Genomic DNA, 19,765 nt, shown 5'->3' on the forward strand with positions numbered 1-19,765 from the left:
TAGCTTCCTGTGGTACACAGTTTTCTTGTTTGGTTTCATTGTTTAATTTGGGCTTTGAGGTGATATTTTTCCAAATTCTGCAAGGTCAGAAGATTAAATGCATTTAAATTATTTCTCTCTCCTACTGTAGCCCATTTTATAAGCTTAAATTAAGTTTCACATATTCCCAGAATGTATCTTCAAAGTTTCAGCTCAGCAATACCTCACCGATCGCTCACAGATGCATGTAGCTTTAAATGCAAATTTGCTGCTCCTGGCCACACCCATGGATACCAATCAATAGATAATAACCAATACCCAAATTAGAAAGCATTTATTCTGGGTTTAATTAATATAAATAATGGAATGGTTAATGATAGGTATGAATATTTTTTATGATATAGCCCTGAGGACAGAGTTTAATGGTTGTAATGGTTATACATGGTTATATAATAAATCCTAACTGTTCTTCCGAGTTTCATTTTCAATAAAATATATTAAAGCCATCATTACTGTTGTGTTTTCATGTCTTAGGTAAAAAAGGACATGCTGTTGGGGGATAGATGCTGTTTTTCCAAAACAGTATCATAAAACCTAAAAAATATACTCTTCCTGCTCTTTGAAATATTATTAAGGATTAGTCATCCAGTTAATAATGTCAGATAATTACAATACTTTGTTAAATCATGACCTACGAAGAATGTGTAATGGTTAAACTGAAGAAAAGTAAAACAAAAAGATACAAATGAGATGTTTTTGGTGAAATTGAAATGAGCTGCTTTTGCAAGGAGTTGCAGGTGAATAAAGACCAAAAAACAAGTAGAGTATCGCTAGGTGGTTGCCAGGCAACAAGATGGCTTTTGTGGATATAAATGAGAAGTTATTGTCACAGAATAAAAACGATATGATGCTATTATAAGGCGTTACAGGTGCACAAATGCTAAAACCATGTCATTTTAGCCCATTGCTATGTGGTTGCCAGGCAACTTGATGATGCCATAATATCTACTGTAGATAAGAACCATCAGGGGACTATTATGCACCTGTGTGCCAAGTTTGGGGCTCAACTCATGACTGTGTAGAAGAAGAAACAAGCACATACAAACATGCTTATTGTGTTGCTTATTGCTTATGCTTCAGAGATATGTATGTATATGAAATTTGCCACTTTTTTTTTAAATTTTTTTGGTGGCAATCCCAGTAGATATGTCAAGAAAAAGCAACAATTGGATCAGATACAGAGGGTAAAGTCCAAAGTGGGACATTTATATTAGATAGATAGACAAAATTACTTCTTACTTCTTGGCAGTCTACTCTAATTAATCACAGGTTTTTATAAACCATTGAGCTAAAACTGAAGCTCATCTGTCTGTGGGCTTATTGAGGGCTTGGTCTGTGGGGAAGTGGAGTGCTGGCGGATTACAGTTGGCTTTTGGTGGATCACATCCACTACTGCAGTCATGCATATCCTATCAACGGCTAAGCTCATGAGTGTGGAGCGAGTCAATTCTAAGGCTCAAATCCCAATCCGATGGTGTGAGAGGAGAGACAGTGTGACCCTTTGGTGACACAGCGGTCACGCAGTAAGCCAGCTCAAATGGTGGACTGTCAAATGTCCTGGCATCAGAGGATGATGATGAAGGCAGTCTCACGCGACTCTTGGGAAGGCTATCCAACTTTGTGTTCTAAATGTAATTATTAAAAAAAAAACAAGTTTAAAAAAATAGAAAGAAAAAAGAAACAAATCTGGAGACAGGGGCCAAAATGACTTAGAATTTGTTTATTTATTTATTAAATACAGCATATTACACTCATGTTGATAATCCGTATATACTAGTACTTATATAGAGACATTGTTTTAAAGTTAAACTCTTTATTGCCGCACATGTTAAACCGAATGTTTAATTTTCTTCTTTTTTATACAGTGTAAAAAAATGAAATGAATCCTATGAACAGACAAACATGTCCTTTGTGCTACATATTACAAAGTGGTGTTAACGTTCAGGACATGATGACACTGATAAGACACATGCTGCACAATGGACACTTGGCAGGACAAACAAACACAAAAAAATAATAATTCCACAGGAACAGGAAAAATCCTTCACGCAGAGCATTACTGAAAGTCTGGCTTCCAGTCAGATCTGATTGTTTCACTGATGCTAACTCATACATGGTAGCCAGCCCCTTGATCATTGTTGGCAAAAGAAAACAAAAAATGACTGAAAACCAGGCTTTGCATTTAGTAAAGCAACACCTAACACTTTCAGACAGTCACCGTGTGCATTATTTCATTCACATCCACTGAGTCTAGCACCCTCAGACCTACGTTAAGGACTCGTTGTCAACATTTGAAGAAAGAAAACCTTGTGAAATTTCCAGACTCTCATTTGCTCTGTTCAACCTTTGGGATGCACTTTCATTTTTCTCATGAAATGAAGTGCTTTGCATTAAGGAATTTTTCAACTTACATAGTGCAATTTTACATTCCTCGTCATTGATGAATTTGTCTCCATGTTGTAAAACTATTTGGTGCATGAATGGAAGAATGAGTCAAAATAAAAGTGCATGCAGGAGACATACAGACAGGAACAATTCAAAATATGCTTGTTCGATTTCGCAGTGTGGGATAGATAAGGAGGTTGACACCACTCTCGGTCTGCTACATATGAAGCTGCAGCCAGAGGCCGGTTACTTGATTAGCATAAAGAATGAAAGAAGGGGGAAACTAGCTCAGCTTGGTTATCCCTGTAAAGCTCTAAAACAGGTTGATTTAGGTAGATTTTTCCTTTTTTTTTTTTTTTTTTAATTAAAATGGCAGCCTCAACTAGCGGACTGACAAATATACATTGCTTTTATACACTGAGGCCAAGGGCTATTATAAATTAGCATTGGGGACCATGTGTCTTTAAAGTGACTGGTCTGTCTCAAGCAGGGATTATACTTTTTACATCTGCAAGTCCGCTCAGGTCCCAGTGACCTAAACTTCGTCATCAGATGGTTAGCGGGTTTCTGTGGATGTCCGTGTGTCTGCCTATTCTTTTTTATTCAGTTTACATGATAATGAACTAACAGAGCTTAACCTAGGCTTTAAGCATTGATTATACTCTGTTGCAGAGATGGACATTGATTTACAGTTCGAGACCCAATAGCTGCGTAGTTTTTTTCTGTTATACTTCTCTGAAGTCTGTTTTATGCCCACTGCCTGGGATAGATGGGTAGCTGGTCCACTGTTATTTAAATTCTTCACAGACGACTCCGTGCAGTCACAAAAAACAGGCAGGTACGTAGATGCCCACACAGATGTTCGCACTCACTGATGACAAAGACATCCAGTGGACTTGAACCAAATAGATCAGCAATTAAGACCGTAGAAGGACTTTGTGCTAGTGGAGCTTTTCGTTACATCAGAGGGCATATCCTATCATGACCTCAGAGAACCAGGGTTACACAGGTAACCAAACACATTAAAGTCACTCATGAGACTAGGAAATACACTGTGTTCCAACTGAAGAGTTGGAAATCCCAACTTTGATGTAGGACTTTCCAATTTGAACTCTATACAAGCTGAAATTTTTTTTTAAGGGGGTGGGGGGGGGGGGGGGGGGGGGGTAGCTAAATTACTTAATAATTCAAAAATGATAAGTTATGTATATCGCAATTAAGAATTTCTGAGAAGTCAAAATTATAAACTGCATAGCCTAAAATGTGGAAATAACCCAAAATATGATATTTTCCATATACTACTACTGCTGGAACGGTCAACTCGAGAGTGACGTCACTCCTACCTCTGACAACTTCAGAGGTAAAAGAAACAAAGCTTTAGTCCAGGCACTACATTATCTGTCTGTGTGTGGTAAAGGTAAGTACTTGTTATTATTGGACAGATTTTAGGCAAACCTATATTTTAACAGTTATTTGTGACAATCTGATGTAGCAAAATGTCAACTATGCAACAAAAAATAAATAAATAAATAAGATAAAAACCAATTAAATTTGCACTTTTTTGCTTTAAAATGTGTAATTACTATGCAGCGCGCTCAAACTACTCCTGCATTTGAGGACTTAAGTTTCTTTATGACTGCTTTCTGATTATTTATTATCAGCGACAAAAATTATGCCAAAATATAAGAGCTTTGCAATTTCATGTTTAATTTATGGGTACTCCTCTCCCATGACAATTCTTCTCCTGGCAAAGGGAGGGAAGTATCCCTTAGTCACATTACACTACAATGCAGAGAAAAAGCTATTTCCCTCTTCCTGATTTGTTCATTTTTTTTGCACATTTGTTAAATTACATTACTTACATGATTCAGATCATCACACAGATTTTTATGTATTTACTCTGGTTATCTTCGTCAAATATTAAAATTTAGTTTGGTGATTTGAAGTATGAAAAATATGAAAAAACCCCTAAGAACTCAGGAAGAGGGAAAATACTTTTTCACGGCACTGCATTTTATTTAGAGCTTCAGAGGCGCTGCTTTCCTCTGCTTCCAATCTTTATGCTTCCAATCTTTAAGCTATTCATTTCATGATATTAGCATCATATTTAAAAGAAAGTGAATTCAAGCTTCACAACTCAAAAGACAAAAATATGAAACTATTACTTTAGAAGAAAATAAATGACTTTGTGTGGACGTAAACTTAGGAAAACTCAAACTCGAGGAGAATAACTGAGAAAGTACAAAGGAGGGAAAGAAGTTAAGGAAAATTAAGTTAAGGAAATAAAAAAAATCCCTGAGGGCTAAAATCCTACAGATGTCTTAATGATAAAAGCAATAGAGGATGCTTCATAAACAAAAATGATTGGAATCTCATGTACAGTACTGATGATTGCACACGGTAATCACATAATTCTTTAGCTAGCTAATGCACAAATGGGCACAGATTCAGTATTTCAGCTGTGACATGAACAGCTTTGCTTGCAGGACTACAGACTTTTAACTGTATGGAATAAATAAATTAATGCTGAGTGCAACACAAATGCTGCATTCAATAAAATGTGCCCTTTAAAATTAGAAAGAATGAGGATTTTTTTTTTTTTTGCTTGTGGCAGCAAAAATAGAACGGACCTATGGAGGGCAAGGATAGAAGAAGTCATCGGAAGAAAGAAAAACTGCAGAACTGGTCTGGTAGAGAGGAAAAGGTGGATGTAATGCAGAAAGGGCTGAATAAGGTATAAAAAACAAGAATGGGATTTAAAATGGAAGAAATAAAGGACAGAATGTATCAAGAAGACATAATAAAAATGTAAAACCAGAACATCAGTTACATTTTCTTATCAGGAGAGGTCTTTGAGTTGGTTGCTTTGCTCAATGACCGCCTTTGCAAACTGCTTGAAGACTCGGTCCATATAAGTGCTCTGACGTGGCCACAGGCCCTCCAGGAAACCAATATGGCCGCCGTGATGGGTAATGAGCATGGCCAGGTTAGGGTTCTGTTTTACTGCCTCCACTGGAATGGCTGCAAACAAAACACAGAATTCACTTTTTGTTTTGTTTTTTTTGGGTTTAATCTCTGTGCAATGTCTTTACATGACATGCCAGAATGTTATCATTAGTTCACGTAGTTGAAGTATTTTCACCCATGAACTGGACTTTGGACTGGAGACTCACCGTGAGATGGAGAAAAGACATCGTCAGCAGCGTTGAGACATAGCATTGGCACCTGCACAGATTTGAGCCTGTGCACAGGACTGGCATCGCGGTAGTAGTCGTCATTGGTAGGATAACCAAACATTATGGAGGTGAACCTTTCGTCAAACTCTCGGATGGTCCTTGCCTGTGGGAATGCGGTAAAACGATTTATTTGGTCTACTTTATTTAATGAAATTGGCATGGCTTAACGCCACTGAAAATAATCCCCTACCTTCATGACATGATCAATGTCGTAACATTTTTCGAGCACTGGTCTGTGCCTGCGGGGCAGATTTAAAAAAAACAAACAAAAAACGGGTCACTAACTGCTGTTAGGTTACATGACTTGCATTTGAAAATATTCCCCAGAAATGCTCACAAGGTTGTAACAACATAATAGACTACCCCGGAAAAGAAAAGATAAATTCAAAAGAAGATCTGTTCTTCATCCAGCTTTTTTCAATAAAACATCAACATCAATATGAGAACATTCCTCCTGCTAATGAAATTCAGCTCCTCATACATAGCCTTCATTTCCTCTCAGCGTGATCCCAGTTTCAGATGTGGAAACGTTGTCATCACTATTTGTCTCAAATAGCAATATTCTAAAGAACACAACTGGCTTGATGATAAGCTAATATCAGTTATATTTATTTAAAATTAGCATGAACTGATATTCTCATTCGCATCAACAGAAGTAAAAAACGTGGTGGTCGTAGAGGCTGCGAAAAATGGACCGTTTTAGCCTGTTGCTAGGCAGCTTCAATTCAACTTTTGTGGATCTAAATGAGTTGATGCTTTTGTTAAATGTTAATTGCATAAATGCTATAAAAAATTGCGGTTGCTAGGCAACATGAAGATTCCATTTGTGGATGTCATTTGTGTATTATATAAGAATATTTTTATCCATCTATTAATTCTGGACTGCGGCTTTTTGAACTTTTGGCATTGAATTCATTAGCTGTTCATAATGTTGACTACTGATCCTAATTTATTCTCTAGCATTTTTGGAGCCTTTAGTTCTTGTTATAATTTATTTTTACAGTTTCATTTGTTTCCTCAGTGTTTCCCGTCTTCTCCTCTTGTGTCAATTCTTCTTCGTTTAGTTCAATCCCGTGTCTGCGTTTCCCTGTTTATTGTTTCTCACTTCCTGTCTTATCTTGGACGTCATTTCTCACTTGTGTTTTGTGTTTAGTTTTACTTCACTTCATGCCTCATTGTCTTTCATTATAATCACATATGCCTCATGACCCTGCTGTGTCCACATCTACTAATTACCCTCATGTGTAGAAATAGCACTGTCTTCTCCTCAGTGTTTATCAATCCACCCTTGTGTTGTCCCTGGCTATTAAATCAGTTATTAGTCCTTTAGTCCGTTATTAGTCCGTTATTAGTCTGGATTTATTATCATCATCATCAATGCAATAAAGGTGCTCTTTAGGATTACACTCGGCTATTTATCCATCCTGCATTTGACATATGGTTACACAGCAAATGACAGTGAGACAGTGAGGGGAAGTCTCGAGTACCCAGAGTGACACCATGTAAAGGTGGTTCAGCCTTGACCTTTACCTTTGACCCTGTTGCTGGAAAACAACAGTGCAAACCACTACATCATCATAATTATTATTTACTTAATTATGATTAAGCATTTATTGATTTCCGATTAGGTTTCCGAATAGGCTTATACCTTATTAAAATATTTGTTTTGTCATATTGTAATTTATCGAGCTGTCACTAGTCTATGTATTTGAGCTATTTAGTTTTAATTTAATTTTCTAACCAGATAAATAAAAAATATCTTCTTTTACTTCTTCTTCTAACACAATAACTTAGGAAAAACTCAGTGATCTCCAATAAGAAAAATGATGAGGCAGCACTAGGTAAAGCACTATCATGCATATGTCATTGCTCATGTTAACACACAAGTAGGAATATATTGCGGCTATGTAGTCAGGCTTTGTTTAAATGTTTTGTTCATCACCTAACAAATAATAAAGCATAAGAAAAAAACCCACAACTTTTAAATGAGCAAACTAAACATAAATATTTGAAACCCAGTTGTTCAAGCCTCTGTTTAGAATCTAGCACTGGCAGTGACTTAGTGGCTATGTTAATCCCTGCTCTGGCCCTGGCTGACCTGTGCACAGAGGCTTGTAGGCAGCTGGTGAGGTAGGAGTTGAAGAGGAAACGGTCCAGGGGTTTTTCCAGTGAAGCAGTGCACTCAAATACATCCCAGCCCGCTGAGAAGACCACGACCCCTTTCAGACAGGTTTCCCGGCCCTTGCGCCCCAAGTAGTTTGCCAGCATCATCCTGAATATGGAGAGAGGGAGAGATGAAGGGACAGAGGGAAACTGAATGACCAATCCCCCAATTCAGAGGATTACCGTTGTGCAATAAAAAACACATTATTTGGCAGAGTGCGCTGAACAACTGGAAAATAATAAAACAAAGCACTGACATGTCCCCAACACACAGTAAATGTTCAATATCTCACAGTTTACTAAAGCTGCATCGTGAAAAGTAGCTTTAATGTTCATTCTGACTTTTATTAGCAGTATGTGCAAGCTAGCTTGTAAAGAGTGGCTCCATTACCCGCCCATGGACACTCCTGCAGCCATGAGTGGAGCAGCTTCATAGGCCCTCTGGATGTGTTCAATAACAGTCTCCAGATCCTCTGTGTTGGCTGCACAGTAGGTCCTTGGGGTCTGGGTATGACAGCAACATAACACAGTCACTCCTGCCTTTCTGATTCTTTGTCTCTGTCAAAACCACGATGAAGACCCAACAAAAGTGAAAACTGGAAACTTAGTATAGTAAAAACTTAGATGACATTACAGTTTGTTAGTTTGTTAGAGCAGCTGTTTCTTCTAAAGGATTTTATGGAGGCAGGCTGACAGTCCACAGACATACTGAAATTCAAACTGTGCATCAGAATGGAGGAGAAAGGTGATTTAAATGAATGTGACGTGGTTGTTGGTGCCAGAAAGGCTGGTTTGAGTATTTCAAAAATTTCTGATCTGCTGGGATTTTTCCACACTGCCATCTCCAGGGCTTACAAAGAATGGCCATCAAAAGAGAAAATATCCAATGAGCTGCAATTCTCTGGGTGAAAATGTTTGTCCAGAGGCCAGACTGCTTTGAACTGACATTTAGGCAACAGCAACTCAAATAACAAGGCATGCAGAACAGCATCTCTAAACACACATGTTAAACCTTAAAGCAGATGGGCTACAGCAGCAACAGAAGACCACACCGAGTATCACTCCTCTCAGATAAGAACTAGAAGGAGAGGCTCCCATTGGGACCACCAAAATTGGGCAACAGAAGATTGGAAAAGTGTTGCCTGGTCTGATGAGTGAAAGCAATGGATACATCCTGCCTTGTATCGATCATTCAAGCTTTTGCCAGTGATCTCATGATAATACGGATATTTTCTTGGCACACTTTGGGCCCCTTAGTAATAACTGAGTGTTGTTTAAATGTCAATCTACCAGAGTATTGTTGCTGACCATGTACATCCCATTATGACCACAGTGTACCATTCTTCTGATGGCTGGTTCCAGCAGGATAACGCACCATGTCACTAAGGCTTAAATCATCTCAAACTGTTTCTTTTTAAAAATGTCACAGAGTTCTCCGTATTCAAATGCCCTTAACAGTCAGTATCAATCCAATAAAGCACCTGTGATGGAACCAAAGATGTGCAGTAAATAAATCTGCAGCAACTGGGTGATGCTACTATGACAATATGGACCAAAATCTCTGAGGAATATTTTCAGCACCTTATTGAATCTATGCCATGCAGAATTAAGGTAGCTCTGAAGACAAAGGGTATTCCAATTCAGTAATAGCATGGTGTACATAATGAAGTATCCAGTGAGTGAACTCTACTGAAACCTTCAAAGTCATTTGCTCAGTAGACCACGAGAATCTCCTCTCTATAAAGTCATGAAAAGTGGATTCACATTTACCTGTTCACGCTGTGTATCTACATAAAAAATGTTTTAGCAGGCCAGCACAGGATAACCCATTTTTCTGACACTCATTATTATTGTTTATTTGGCAATTTCTGAGTATGATAAGAATGCTGTTCTGTGTATGTGGGGGTGACATTTTATTCGACTTGAAACAGTGTTATCACTCAGAGCAGGCTACTTAACATTTAAAACAAGCCTGCTCTAACTTGAAGGAGCCTATTTAACAAGTCCAGTTTCTCAGCTCTCCAAGGCTGCTCATTAGGATTCAAGAAGAAGCTCAGGCAAACTACATTCCTGCTTTTCTGTTCTCTTATGCTTCCTTTAATAGTTCTGGACAAGAGCAGAACTTTAATAGGCCACCAGATCTTACTATGCTTATTTTTTAATTGAATATATAACAAAACAACAAATTAATAATGTCTCAGGGGAACAGACTTAGCAGAGTGAACATATTCACTGCAAAGCAACTCCACAGGAGAGTGTAATGTAATAGGCTTTTTCCCAAGGTCTGGAAATAGGGCTATAGCACTTAGGGATAATCTTTGTATCAGTGTGCATCTTTCACACAGTGGGCCATTTGGAAAAACTGGCCTGGTTGAACAATGGAGGATATTCACACTTACTGGACACAGAGAAAATGCTCAGAGAAGCATACAAGTGCTAAAGCATTTGCACTGAATATAGCACCATTTTCTCCACTGAAAGAGGGAGAAAACTGCCCCAACGACCTGGTACGGTGCCAGGATTACAGGGTCCAGCTCAAATGTAATAACAGCTGAACCAACTGAGTTCTGGATGTAAACCCCAATCAAACACAGTGACACTGGATCCTTTGCTCTTGTTTCAAATCTGAAGGTTTGATTTTGTGCACTCTCTCCAGGTGATAAAACACCACTTTGACTAAGACATGCAGAGAGTGCAGAGAGTGGAGCCATTAAATGCAATGTGCATGGAATACAATATCCAAGTTTGAGCTAATTTGTATTAGCTCAATATACCCGAGTGCAAGAGGAGAGATTAAGCCAGGTGTCGGGACAGCACGTGTTTGGCGAGCTCATATTTCTGTGGCTCGGCATTAAAGTACAGTATCTGTCTGTAACTTAATCCCTGCTGTGCAGCAACATTGTCTGTTCGGCGTCCACTCGGGCTCCCTGTGGGCTCTGCAACACGTGTGCAACAGAAGAAAAAGAGCAACTCTACAGGGAGGCCAGCTGTCCTAAACAGTCGTGTCTGACGCTGTGAACATGGACAGGGCTCACGGACAAAAACAGAAGAAAAAAAAAAGAAGAATGAAATCTTTGACACGTGTTGGAACAGATCTTACCAGTAATGTTTCACCAGAAACTCCTCTGTTGTTGAAAACCACGCATCTGAAATCCACAAAACATATACCATTTTAATAATCACTGTCAAATTTAATGGGCAGCAGGTAAATGTTACATTTTGAATATATTAGATTGAGTTTGTCGAGAATGTAGTGCTGTTTCTTGACATTTTATACATAATATTTGGATTTATTACTATAAAAACTAACTGCATGCTGCAAAGTAATTGTATATGTTGTACATGTGTATGTAATATAAGGAGATCTGAACTGATTAGTGCATTAAACAACCACTGACTAGCTCTTTTACTCAGCTTTCCAGAAGAAAATCCAAAGTTTGCCGATAAAACATCCTCAAATGTGCCTTCGATTGGTGTAAACTAACCAACTTCAGATTTCGAACTGGCTAAATCGCTAGTAAATGGCTTATTTTTTACATTTCCTGCCAATTTTAGGGTTTTACAGTTAATCAAAAGCCTATAAAAGCTCACGTCCAAATGAAAGCAACAGCCCAGATTTCTTTAAACAAACATTTCTTACACAAAAGAAATGAACTGTGTATACGATGAAGTGCGCAGGGAGGCACAGCTGTGTGAAGGAACTGTGTTTGTACTGCAAAGCAAAGGCATCAGCATCTCGCCAGTCATCTATTATCTGCTGGAGTCAGACCTGCTGTTTTTATAATCGGCATAACTCAGCAGCAGCAGCAGCAGGGCAGAGCTGTACTGGGTGCTGGGCGAGAGGAGGGGGGAGAAGGAGGTGGTGGTGGTGGTGGAGTGCTTAAACACACGCTGCAGCATACACTCGGAGGCTGGTCCGGGCTAAGCTGCAAAGCTTGTACCCGGATAAACTGTAATTAATTAAGCTACACAGACAGGGGAGAGGGGTGGAAGATGCTGAGTTTGCCGGCTCTCTTCCCATGCCTTTCCAAATCTGTGTGAAAGAATGAGTGCAGAGAGAACATAGAAAGGGCCTATTGGAGATGAAGGAAAGTGGAGGGGGAAAAAAAAGTGCCTCCCTCTGCAACTCTTCAAGCTCAGGCTACATTTGGCTATTTACAAAAGCAGCTCTCGACACGGAGCTTAACTGCCCACTTTATTTGTGATTTCACCTCAAATAACCCCGAGCCCCTGTCACTCATGGACCCATTATATAAAGGTATAAAAAATCTTGCAAAAGCACTACAGAACTGGTTGCAGATTTTACTTTGCAATCATGAAAGCCTGTGAAAGTTCTTTCACTTTATTTGGACAAGAAATCTGCAGTCTGAGTGGATAGCAAATTAGAACATAAAGCAGAGAAATTGTCAGTTCTTTGAGTCAGCCAGGCTATTCAGCCAAGACCACCCACCTATAGCCCAGATCCCGGCTCTGTTGGACCATGTGTAAGATGTAGGACTCTCGGCTGGTGCCGGTCAGACCGGGGAGGAGGAGGACTGTGGGCCTGGTGGCAGGGTCGGGATGAGAAAGGCTGTCATCGTTGTCGAACCAATCCAAAGAGATCTGTCCTCCATCTGCTGCTTTAATGAGCTCACTGCAGAGACAAGAAGGACACGCAAGTCAGCTACACGGGTCTTCCCGACAATGATCACTCTGTGCGCCTGTATATATCATCTTCTTCGTTTCATCCATTGTATATATACACAGTATATATACAGTCAGACACAAACATGGGACAACACTGGCAGAAAATGGTGTGAAATTTGAATTAAAAAGCATATCTGCAAATGAAATAGCCATAAAAAAGTGAAAATAGTCCACTTATTTTCTCATCACAATTAATACTTTTAAGTAACGTGATTACTTCATTGCATCCGTTACACACGCTGCTAAAGTGGGGATTGGATATGTGAGCACAACACTCACTGACAGCTGCCTCATTTCCCTTGCGAGCACCTTGTCAGCGGACTCTGCAACACACAGCAAATTCAAATAAAGAGGAGGGCATTGCACCAGTGGGTTCTTATAGCTAATCAATTTCGTGGATGCACAACCCGTGCGTGGCAGATGATGTAATTCAGTCTCGGTGCATTTTTAAACCTGCTCCGCACACACAAACGCACACACACGGCAGCCGCTGAGCCCAACTTGGCCGTCCGGCGGTTAAGAGAGACAGCGTGAAATTACAGAACGGCCATGAAATATGCACCTGAGGCGAGACTTTAAAGTCAAGAAAGGCCAATTCGGAGAAACCAGCAGAGTCCGTGGTGCTAATCCCCAGCTATGACAACAAGCTGAGTGGAATTTCACCCAGACAGCCTACGATACATGGGACATCTTTCACGCTGTCCGTCCTTGGGTCAACCTTGTATAACTTCATTATAGGAGGAGTGTCCTGCTGTCCACAGAGGCCATGTGATAATAACTTGAGTGAATGCAACCATCAGTCTTTCTAGGTTTGATGCGGTAGCACAGACCTCCACTAGCATCTATACACCCAGGGGCATTATGGGAGCATTTTTCTCCTTGACAAAGATCACTGTGAAAAGCAAAGGCAGTGTCAAAGTCCTTGTGGCAGATTAATGGTGTACAGTTCTTAATTCTTTACTGTTTCCCTTGAATTAAAAGTCATATTTAAACAAAATAAGCTGTGGTTTTATGTAAGGAATTAAGAAAACAAGGAAAAAGAATAATAAAGATTGTATTTTTATCTTTTACTCTAATGTCTAGTACATACTAGTACAGACACCTAAATATAAGGACATCAGATCAGTTGTGAAAAATAAGGGTCTTTTTTCCCCAGGTGAAAACAAATAAATAAGTCATACATGTGTTATAATTAAAACCAAATCTGTCTTCACTCATTCTAATCTCTTATCTTGAGATATGTGGGGGGTAGGGAATGCAGTGCCAATTAATCTTCAACAGAATGAACATTTTCAAGGAGCAGGCCTGGCGGACCAAGCCAGCACGGTGACACAAAGGATCTCTTTCTCCTCTGGGCTTTGGAGATTGGCAAAGAACAAGAGCGGGATTTGTTTCCAGTTGTGGCACTGGAAAGAACGACCAACAGCAATTTCTCAGTGAGCAAGTTTGATAAAGCCAAGCACAGTCAGCAGCAAAATACTCAAAATGTTTTCCCTGACATTTAGTAATGCTGAAATCTCTTGTGGAACAAAATTGATTCAAAGGAGAAATAAAATATAAGCTTAGAGGATGAAAGTGACAATTGGCACATCAGTCACAGCGGGGACTTACTTTCTGTAGATGACCCCCGGTTTGGCTGTGACGAAAGGTCTCAGCAGAGTCTGGATGCGGCTCTCCCAACACCAAAAGGTGGGGTAGTAGGTCTCTGACACTACTGGACATTGCTCCCTCAGAAAATGGTAGAACTTCTTACCTCCAGAGATCAGCTGTGGCTTCTGCAAAACAGACGTGAATGTAGGATGGCACAGGTTAAAATCATATAAGAGACTTCGTCTCCCTACAGGACTCATTTAAAGTGCTGTTATTTAGTCTTAACAATAGATCCATTACTGTAATGATAAATTTACTGTCACATGTGGTAAAGCTAAATCTAAATATATTCATTATCATCAAATCACATCTAATACAGACCAATACAGATCTAACTGTGACAGAGTTTGCTTTATGAGTGCATAAACCTACAGTTATGCATGATTAATGTGCACAACCATGTTCAAGCATAGCAAGCTGCTTACTTTGCATTAAGTCACGGGTGTCAAATTCATCGGCCACACATGGCCCAATATAATCTCAAGTGAGCTGGCCTAGTTAAACAACTGCATAATAACCAACCTTTTAATGTAAAGAAATAAATGCGCACACACACACACAAAAATTTGCATTCCCTGACTGAGGGTATGCAAGTGGTTGCTGGAGGTCACAGGTACTCTCCATGGCAACGCAGGCCTAGAGACCAGTCACTGACCCCCTGGCAACCACCTGTCACTAGGAAAAATGGCTATAGGTATTTCCAATACGTTCTCACTCCCAAAGCGTAACATTTTACGCTAGGTGACAAATCGTCAACATATTACGTTTTCGGGCACCCAACGCGTTCCTACATGACGACATCGGAAAACTGCGGACACATGAGAACCGTTTGGACTCAATCTACACATATTCGCTTTTTCCGTTAAAATCGCTTGGGAAAACACTATTTCACGTCATTAAAGTGCTGGTTAAGGTTAGGAATAAGGTTATGGTTAGGTTTAGGCTTAGGGATACGGTTATGGTTAGGTTTAGGGATAAGGTTATGGTTAGGTTTAGGGATAAGGTTATGGTTAGGCTTAGGAATAAGGTTATGGTTAGGTTTAGGCGTAGGGATACGGTTATGGTTAAGGTTATGAATATTGTTATGGTTAGGCAAACCATTTCAATCTGCTAAAGGTTTTCGCCTACTGAGAGCCAGCAACCTCCGGGATCCAATGACAAATAGTACCTGGTGGTTGTATCACATCACTTATGGTGGGGAAGTCAGTTTAAAGCAATTTAAGCAACAGGCTTTATTACATTTCCATTACATGTTGTTGGAAATTGCATTACCAAGTTTAGAAAGCATTTATAGGGACTGTGTGTGGAGAAAAGCAAATAACATTGTGAGTGATGAGACCTCTTCCTTTAAACTACTAACATCTCCACAGCACTATTACCCCCCCCCCCCCCCCCGCCCTTCACAAAAAATAGGTCTAAACTATCTTTTATGTCTCAAGCCACCAAACCTCTGAAAGTAGAGTGAAAGTGTGTGTATATTGTTTGCTTTATGTTGATGTGATTGGTTTTTATGTGTTGTTTACAAAGGTTAATCTAGGTAATTAAATCTAAACAAAAAACACTAAAATTAGATGTGAAATAAACTGACTAAAATAAAATAAAATTATAAAGGCAATAACTTTAGTTTTAGTGTTTGTTAGTTTGGCAAAAAAAAGAAAAAAAATCAAATCTGAAACTTTATTGAGACTTTGCCACTCACAAGACTGTGAGTCACAAAAACTTATTAAAAGTTACAGAACTACAATATTTCTGGTGTATTCAAAGGTCAAGTGACTTCTGCTACAAGCAGAAATAAATAAATGCAAATTAAAAATAAAATAAACAATAAAAAAATATGATTTTTGGAAAAAGAAAAAAAACTACAGTATTTTAATCTTTATTTATACTAAACAACTTTAGCTCTACCAACACTTAAACAGCCATACGTTTTTCATTCCTGTGTAGTACAGTGAAGAAGAAAGTGAAAAAACAAAAAGAAAAACTTCCACCCTTCCAGTCGACCGGACTGGAACCTTTGGCGGGCCGGTTCTGGGCCCCGTGCCTCATGTTTGAAACCACCGCTTTAAGAGATTGACTGGCAATTTCACAGATCCACGTTTATTTTAACCACACTGATACATTCAAACCCCAAAGTCACAGACGAAAAGCTTCTTTTTATTCATTTAGTGAACGCTGTTCGTCTCCATCCTTTACAAATGAACGGCGGCAGCTCAGCGGGCGTTACATAACACCTTCTACCGGCATTTCTAGCTTACAGTAAAAGCTAGCCTAGCTTCCCTAATGCCGACGTCTAACAGCAGTCCTTTTCTCGTTACATACGAGCTAAACTTTGATATGGATAACACCCATTTTGAGTCTATATACGGATTAGTGTTTGCTCCATCGCCTGACATCCGACGTACACGTGCTGCTTTGCGACGTTATCCCTCCAGTTAAACTGATGCCAGCTAACAGGCACCTCCATCAGCACCTACGCCGTGTACCATCACCAGCCCCTGGCAGTTAAGATGCTTCTCCGCGAAAGAGCACACACCGCACACGGGGATTTATGTGACATATACAAGCCGTATACCGTGAAGACTCCCCTCAAAAGGCACAGACCCTTAAGTTAATGTCAATTACCTTCGCTACTGAGATCAAATAGTAGCAGGTGTACGCCGCGCTGAAGCCCAGCACTAGAGACAGACCCACTCCCGAACCGAACAGCCCAACTTTCACTTGGTTCTCCAGGTAATGCGACAGGTCCCGAGTCAAAATGTTGAAATTTAAGTCCAGCGAGATCATTGCAAGGTCCCTGGTGTTTCAGGTACTGCGAGGACAGCGGCCAGCTCTGGTGATACGCGGCTGTGTGTGCCTGCGAGCCCACAGTGAAGGAGACAGTCAAGGGGACCCGATGAGGGCAGAGATATATAGGTATCAGCGACAGGTGGCGCTCTTTGACCGGCTATGCAGAACAGGGAACTCAGAATCATCCCTGCGCCCCCTGCAGTCCACAGACCCGCAGTTCAGCACAGGGATTGGAAAGCTGACGGTTCAGCCAAAAACTAAAGTGAAACTAAAGCTGGCGACTTCAATCAATAAAAAGGTGTTTGGAAAAACAGCAGCAACATTACTGTGCACATTGACCTCCAGAAAATACACTTACTGCAGTGGAAGTACGGGGTGAAATTAATTTACTTACCAAGCAAAACAGGCAAATGCCCCAGCGGGTACACACCTCCATGGGGACCAGTGGAGGTGTTTACCTTGTGGAAATTTGTATAGTTTAATTTAATTGGAGGGGCCTTATGGCAACTGTTTTCCAATCTATTCCCACAGACAGGCAACCTGGGCTAAAAAAAAACCTTCAATACATCATCATCATCATCATTATTATTATTATTATTATTATTATTATTATTATTATTATTATTATTTTCAGTTTTTCACAAGTCCAAAAACAGGGAATCACTGGGCTTAAAGAGCATTTTTGATCCAAGGGCCATACAAAGGGTTAAAATCATTCAGTATATTGAATATGTAGTATATTCAGCTGGATTGGAAATCGGTGTAATCTAATCTGATTGTTTTTGGATTACCTTTAAATAAAAAACGAAATGCTGTAAATTTTTTAGAAAGATGTTTTTACTGTGAATAAATGCATTTTGTACATTCAGCTTGTACAACTGGCCTGATCAAACAGCCTTTCAAAAACAGTGCTTACACAAAGTACTGGTATATTGTGTGAGATGCTGTTTTGGTGTTTTCTGTGCATGTTTATGTTCATTATTGCAGTACTTTTTACTTGCAGTACCCTATGGAAGGCTTTGCTCTCGGGACCCAAGAGAGCGATCATTTAAAGAATGTTTCTTTCATTTGGAGTGTAAATAAAAAGGAACAAAATCTCCCGTACGATTTACAATCTGGTACATAATTTTGTATTCAAGGAAAACATAAGATGCTGAGTACCGTTTCACCTGTAAGGCTGAAACTGCTTACACTGAATATGGAAGTTACCTTAAATATGTTCTAGTGTAGGTATATGTAGTTCATCATTTTTTATTTGTGAGCTTAGTTTTCATTCAGTAATTCTTCCCTATCCTATCAATATATTTGGTATTTGACTGTACAGAAAGAAAAACTCTAAAAATCATAATAAATAAATGGACAATCAATATTTGTCTTGATAACTACAGTATACATTTTTACTCAGTTGAAACAATTAAAAAAGGTGCCCTCTGACTTACCCATTCATGACTTATGCATTTTCTCTGTGTTGGATCCCATTTTGTTCTAAATTCGTGTCAATTCATATGGCTGCAAAAAGCCCACCAAAAATCAAAAAATCCAAGAGAAAATAAAAAAAACTGGACTAAAAATCAATAGTAATGGACTTAATAAAGCAATAAATCCAAATTAAATAAATCCAAGTTTTTGGTTCAAATCCTCCTCAATATGTACAGACGAGGTCAGCAGAGCCATATGTAAAAACGGTGGAGGTAATGTCATGGTTTGGGAGTGCATTTCAGCCAGTGGTGTTGGGGCTCTTGAAATTATGAACACAAAAATTTTGCATTTCTGAGCCTTTTTAGTCTATTTCTGTTTGTTATTAGATTAGATTAGATTGTGATTACCCCTTGTTTTTATTTCCTTCAGTCATTTGTGACTACATGTCTATGAAAATGTACACTTAATGTTTAATTTAGTATTCTGCTTTAAACTCTGTTTCTTAAGGTGCTATATAAATAATACAGCAACAACAACAACAATAATAATAATAGTAATAATAATTGGAAAAGCTCAGAAGGAGGTTCCGTTTGTCTTTGTGGATTTAGACAAAGCATAGTACAAAGAGAGGAACTGTGGTATTGTATGTGGAAGTCAGGAGAGGCACTAAAGTATGTGAGGGTGGTGCAGGACATGTATGGAGACAGTGAGATAGTGGTGACCTGTGCAGTAGTAATAACAGATGTGGTCAAGTAGGAGTCTCAGTACATTATGTTTGCAAATGACACTGTGATCTGTAGTGAGAGTAGGGAGCAGGTGGAAGAGAACCGGGAGAGGTAGAGGTACTGGAGAGAAGATGACTGAAAGTCAGTAGAAGCAAGACTGAATACATGTGTGTGAACAGGAGGGAGACAGGTGGAAATCTGAACGTGCATGAAGGTAAATGACAACCATCCAAAACAATAGACAGCACAAGAGAGTCGAAGAAGAGAGTGCAGACGGGGTGGAGTGGGTGGAGATGAGTGTCAGGGGTGATTTGTGACAGAAGGGTAGTAGCAAGAGTGAACGAAGTTTTACAATATGGTAGTGAGACCTATGATGTTTGGTTTGGTGACTGGGAGGCTAACAAAAAGGCAGGAGGCAGAGCTGGAGGTTAGAGCGTTAAAGATGTTAATGGATGGATGGACAGGATTGGTAATTTGAGTACTTCAGAGGGACATCTCAGGATGAACAATGTGGAGACAAAGTTAGAGAAACAAAGAGGCTGAGATAGTGTGGACATGTGCAGAGGAGAAACAGTGAAGGAGGACATCCAGAGAGTTTGTGTATAAATGTTCATCACCAAAAGATTTAAAACCCTGATATTATAATATGTATCAAAATGATTGCCATGTATTAAA

General features: G+C 39.4%; 1 protein-coding gene across 1 annotated transcript; it reads right to left on the reverse strand.

The window, feature by feature from the left end:
- Positions 1-1,758: 1,758 nt before the first annotated feature.
- On the reverse strand, positions 1,759-17,043 carry abhd3 (abhydrolase domain containing 3, phospholipase). The gene is made up of 9 exons (XM_063462337.1): positions 16,782-17,043; positions 14,121-14,284; positions 12,274-12,456; positions 10,924-10,969; positions 8,215-8,327; positions 7,759-7,932; positions 5,851-5,899; positions 5,598-5,763; positions 1,759-5,445 (listed from the first exon to the last, which is right to left on the reverse strand). The coding sequence occupies exons 1-9, from the start codon at positions 16,941-16,943 to the stop codon at positions 5,264-5,266; spliced, it is 1,239 nt and encodes a 412-aa protein (XP_063318407.1). The 5' UTR covers positions 16,944-17,043; the 3' UTR covers positions 1,759-5,263.
- Positions 17,044-19,765: the final 2,722 nt, after the last annotated feature.

Source organism: Pelmatolapia mariae, linkage group LG18 (assembly GCF_036321145.2).
Source record: "Pelmatolapia mariae isolate MD_Pm_ZW linkage group LG18, Pm_UMD_F_2, whole genome shotgun sequence".
NCBI classification, from domain to species: Eukaryota; Metazoa; Chordata; class Actinopteri; order Cichliformes; family Cichlidae; genus Pelmatolapia; species Pelmatolapia mariae.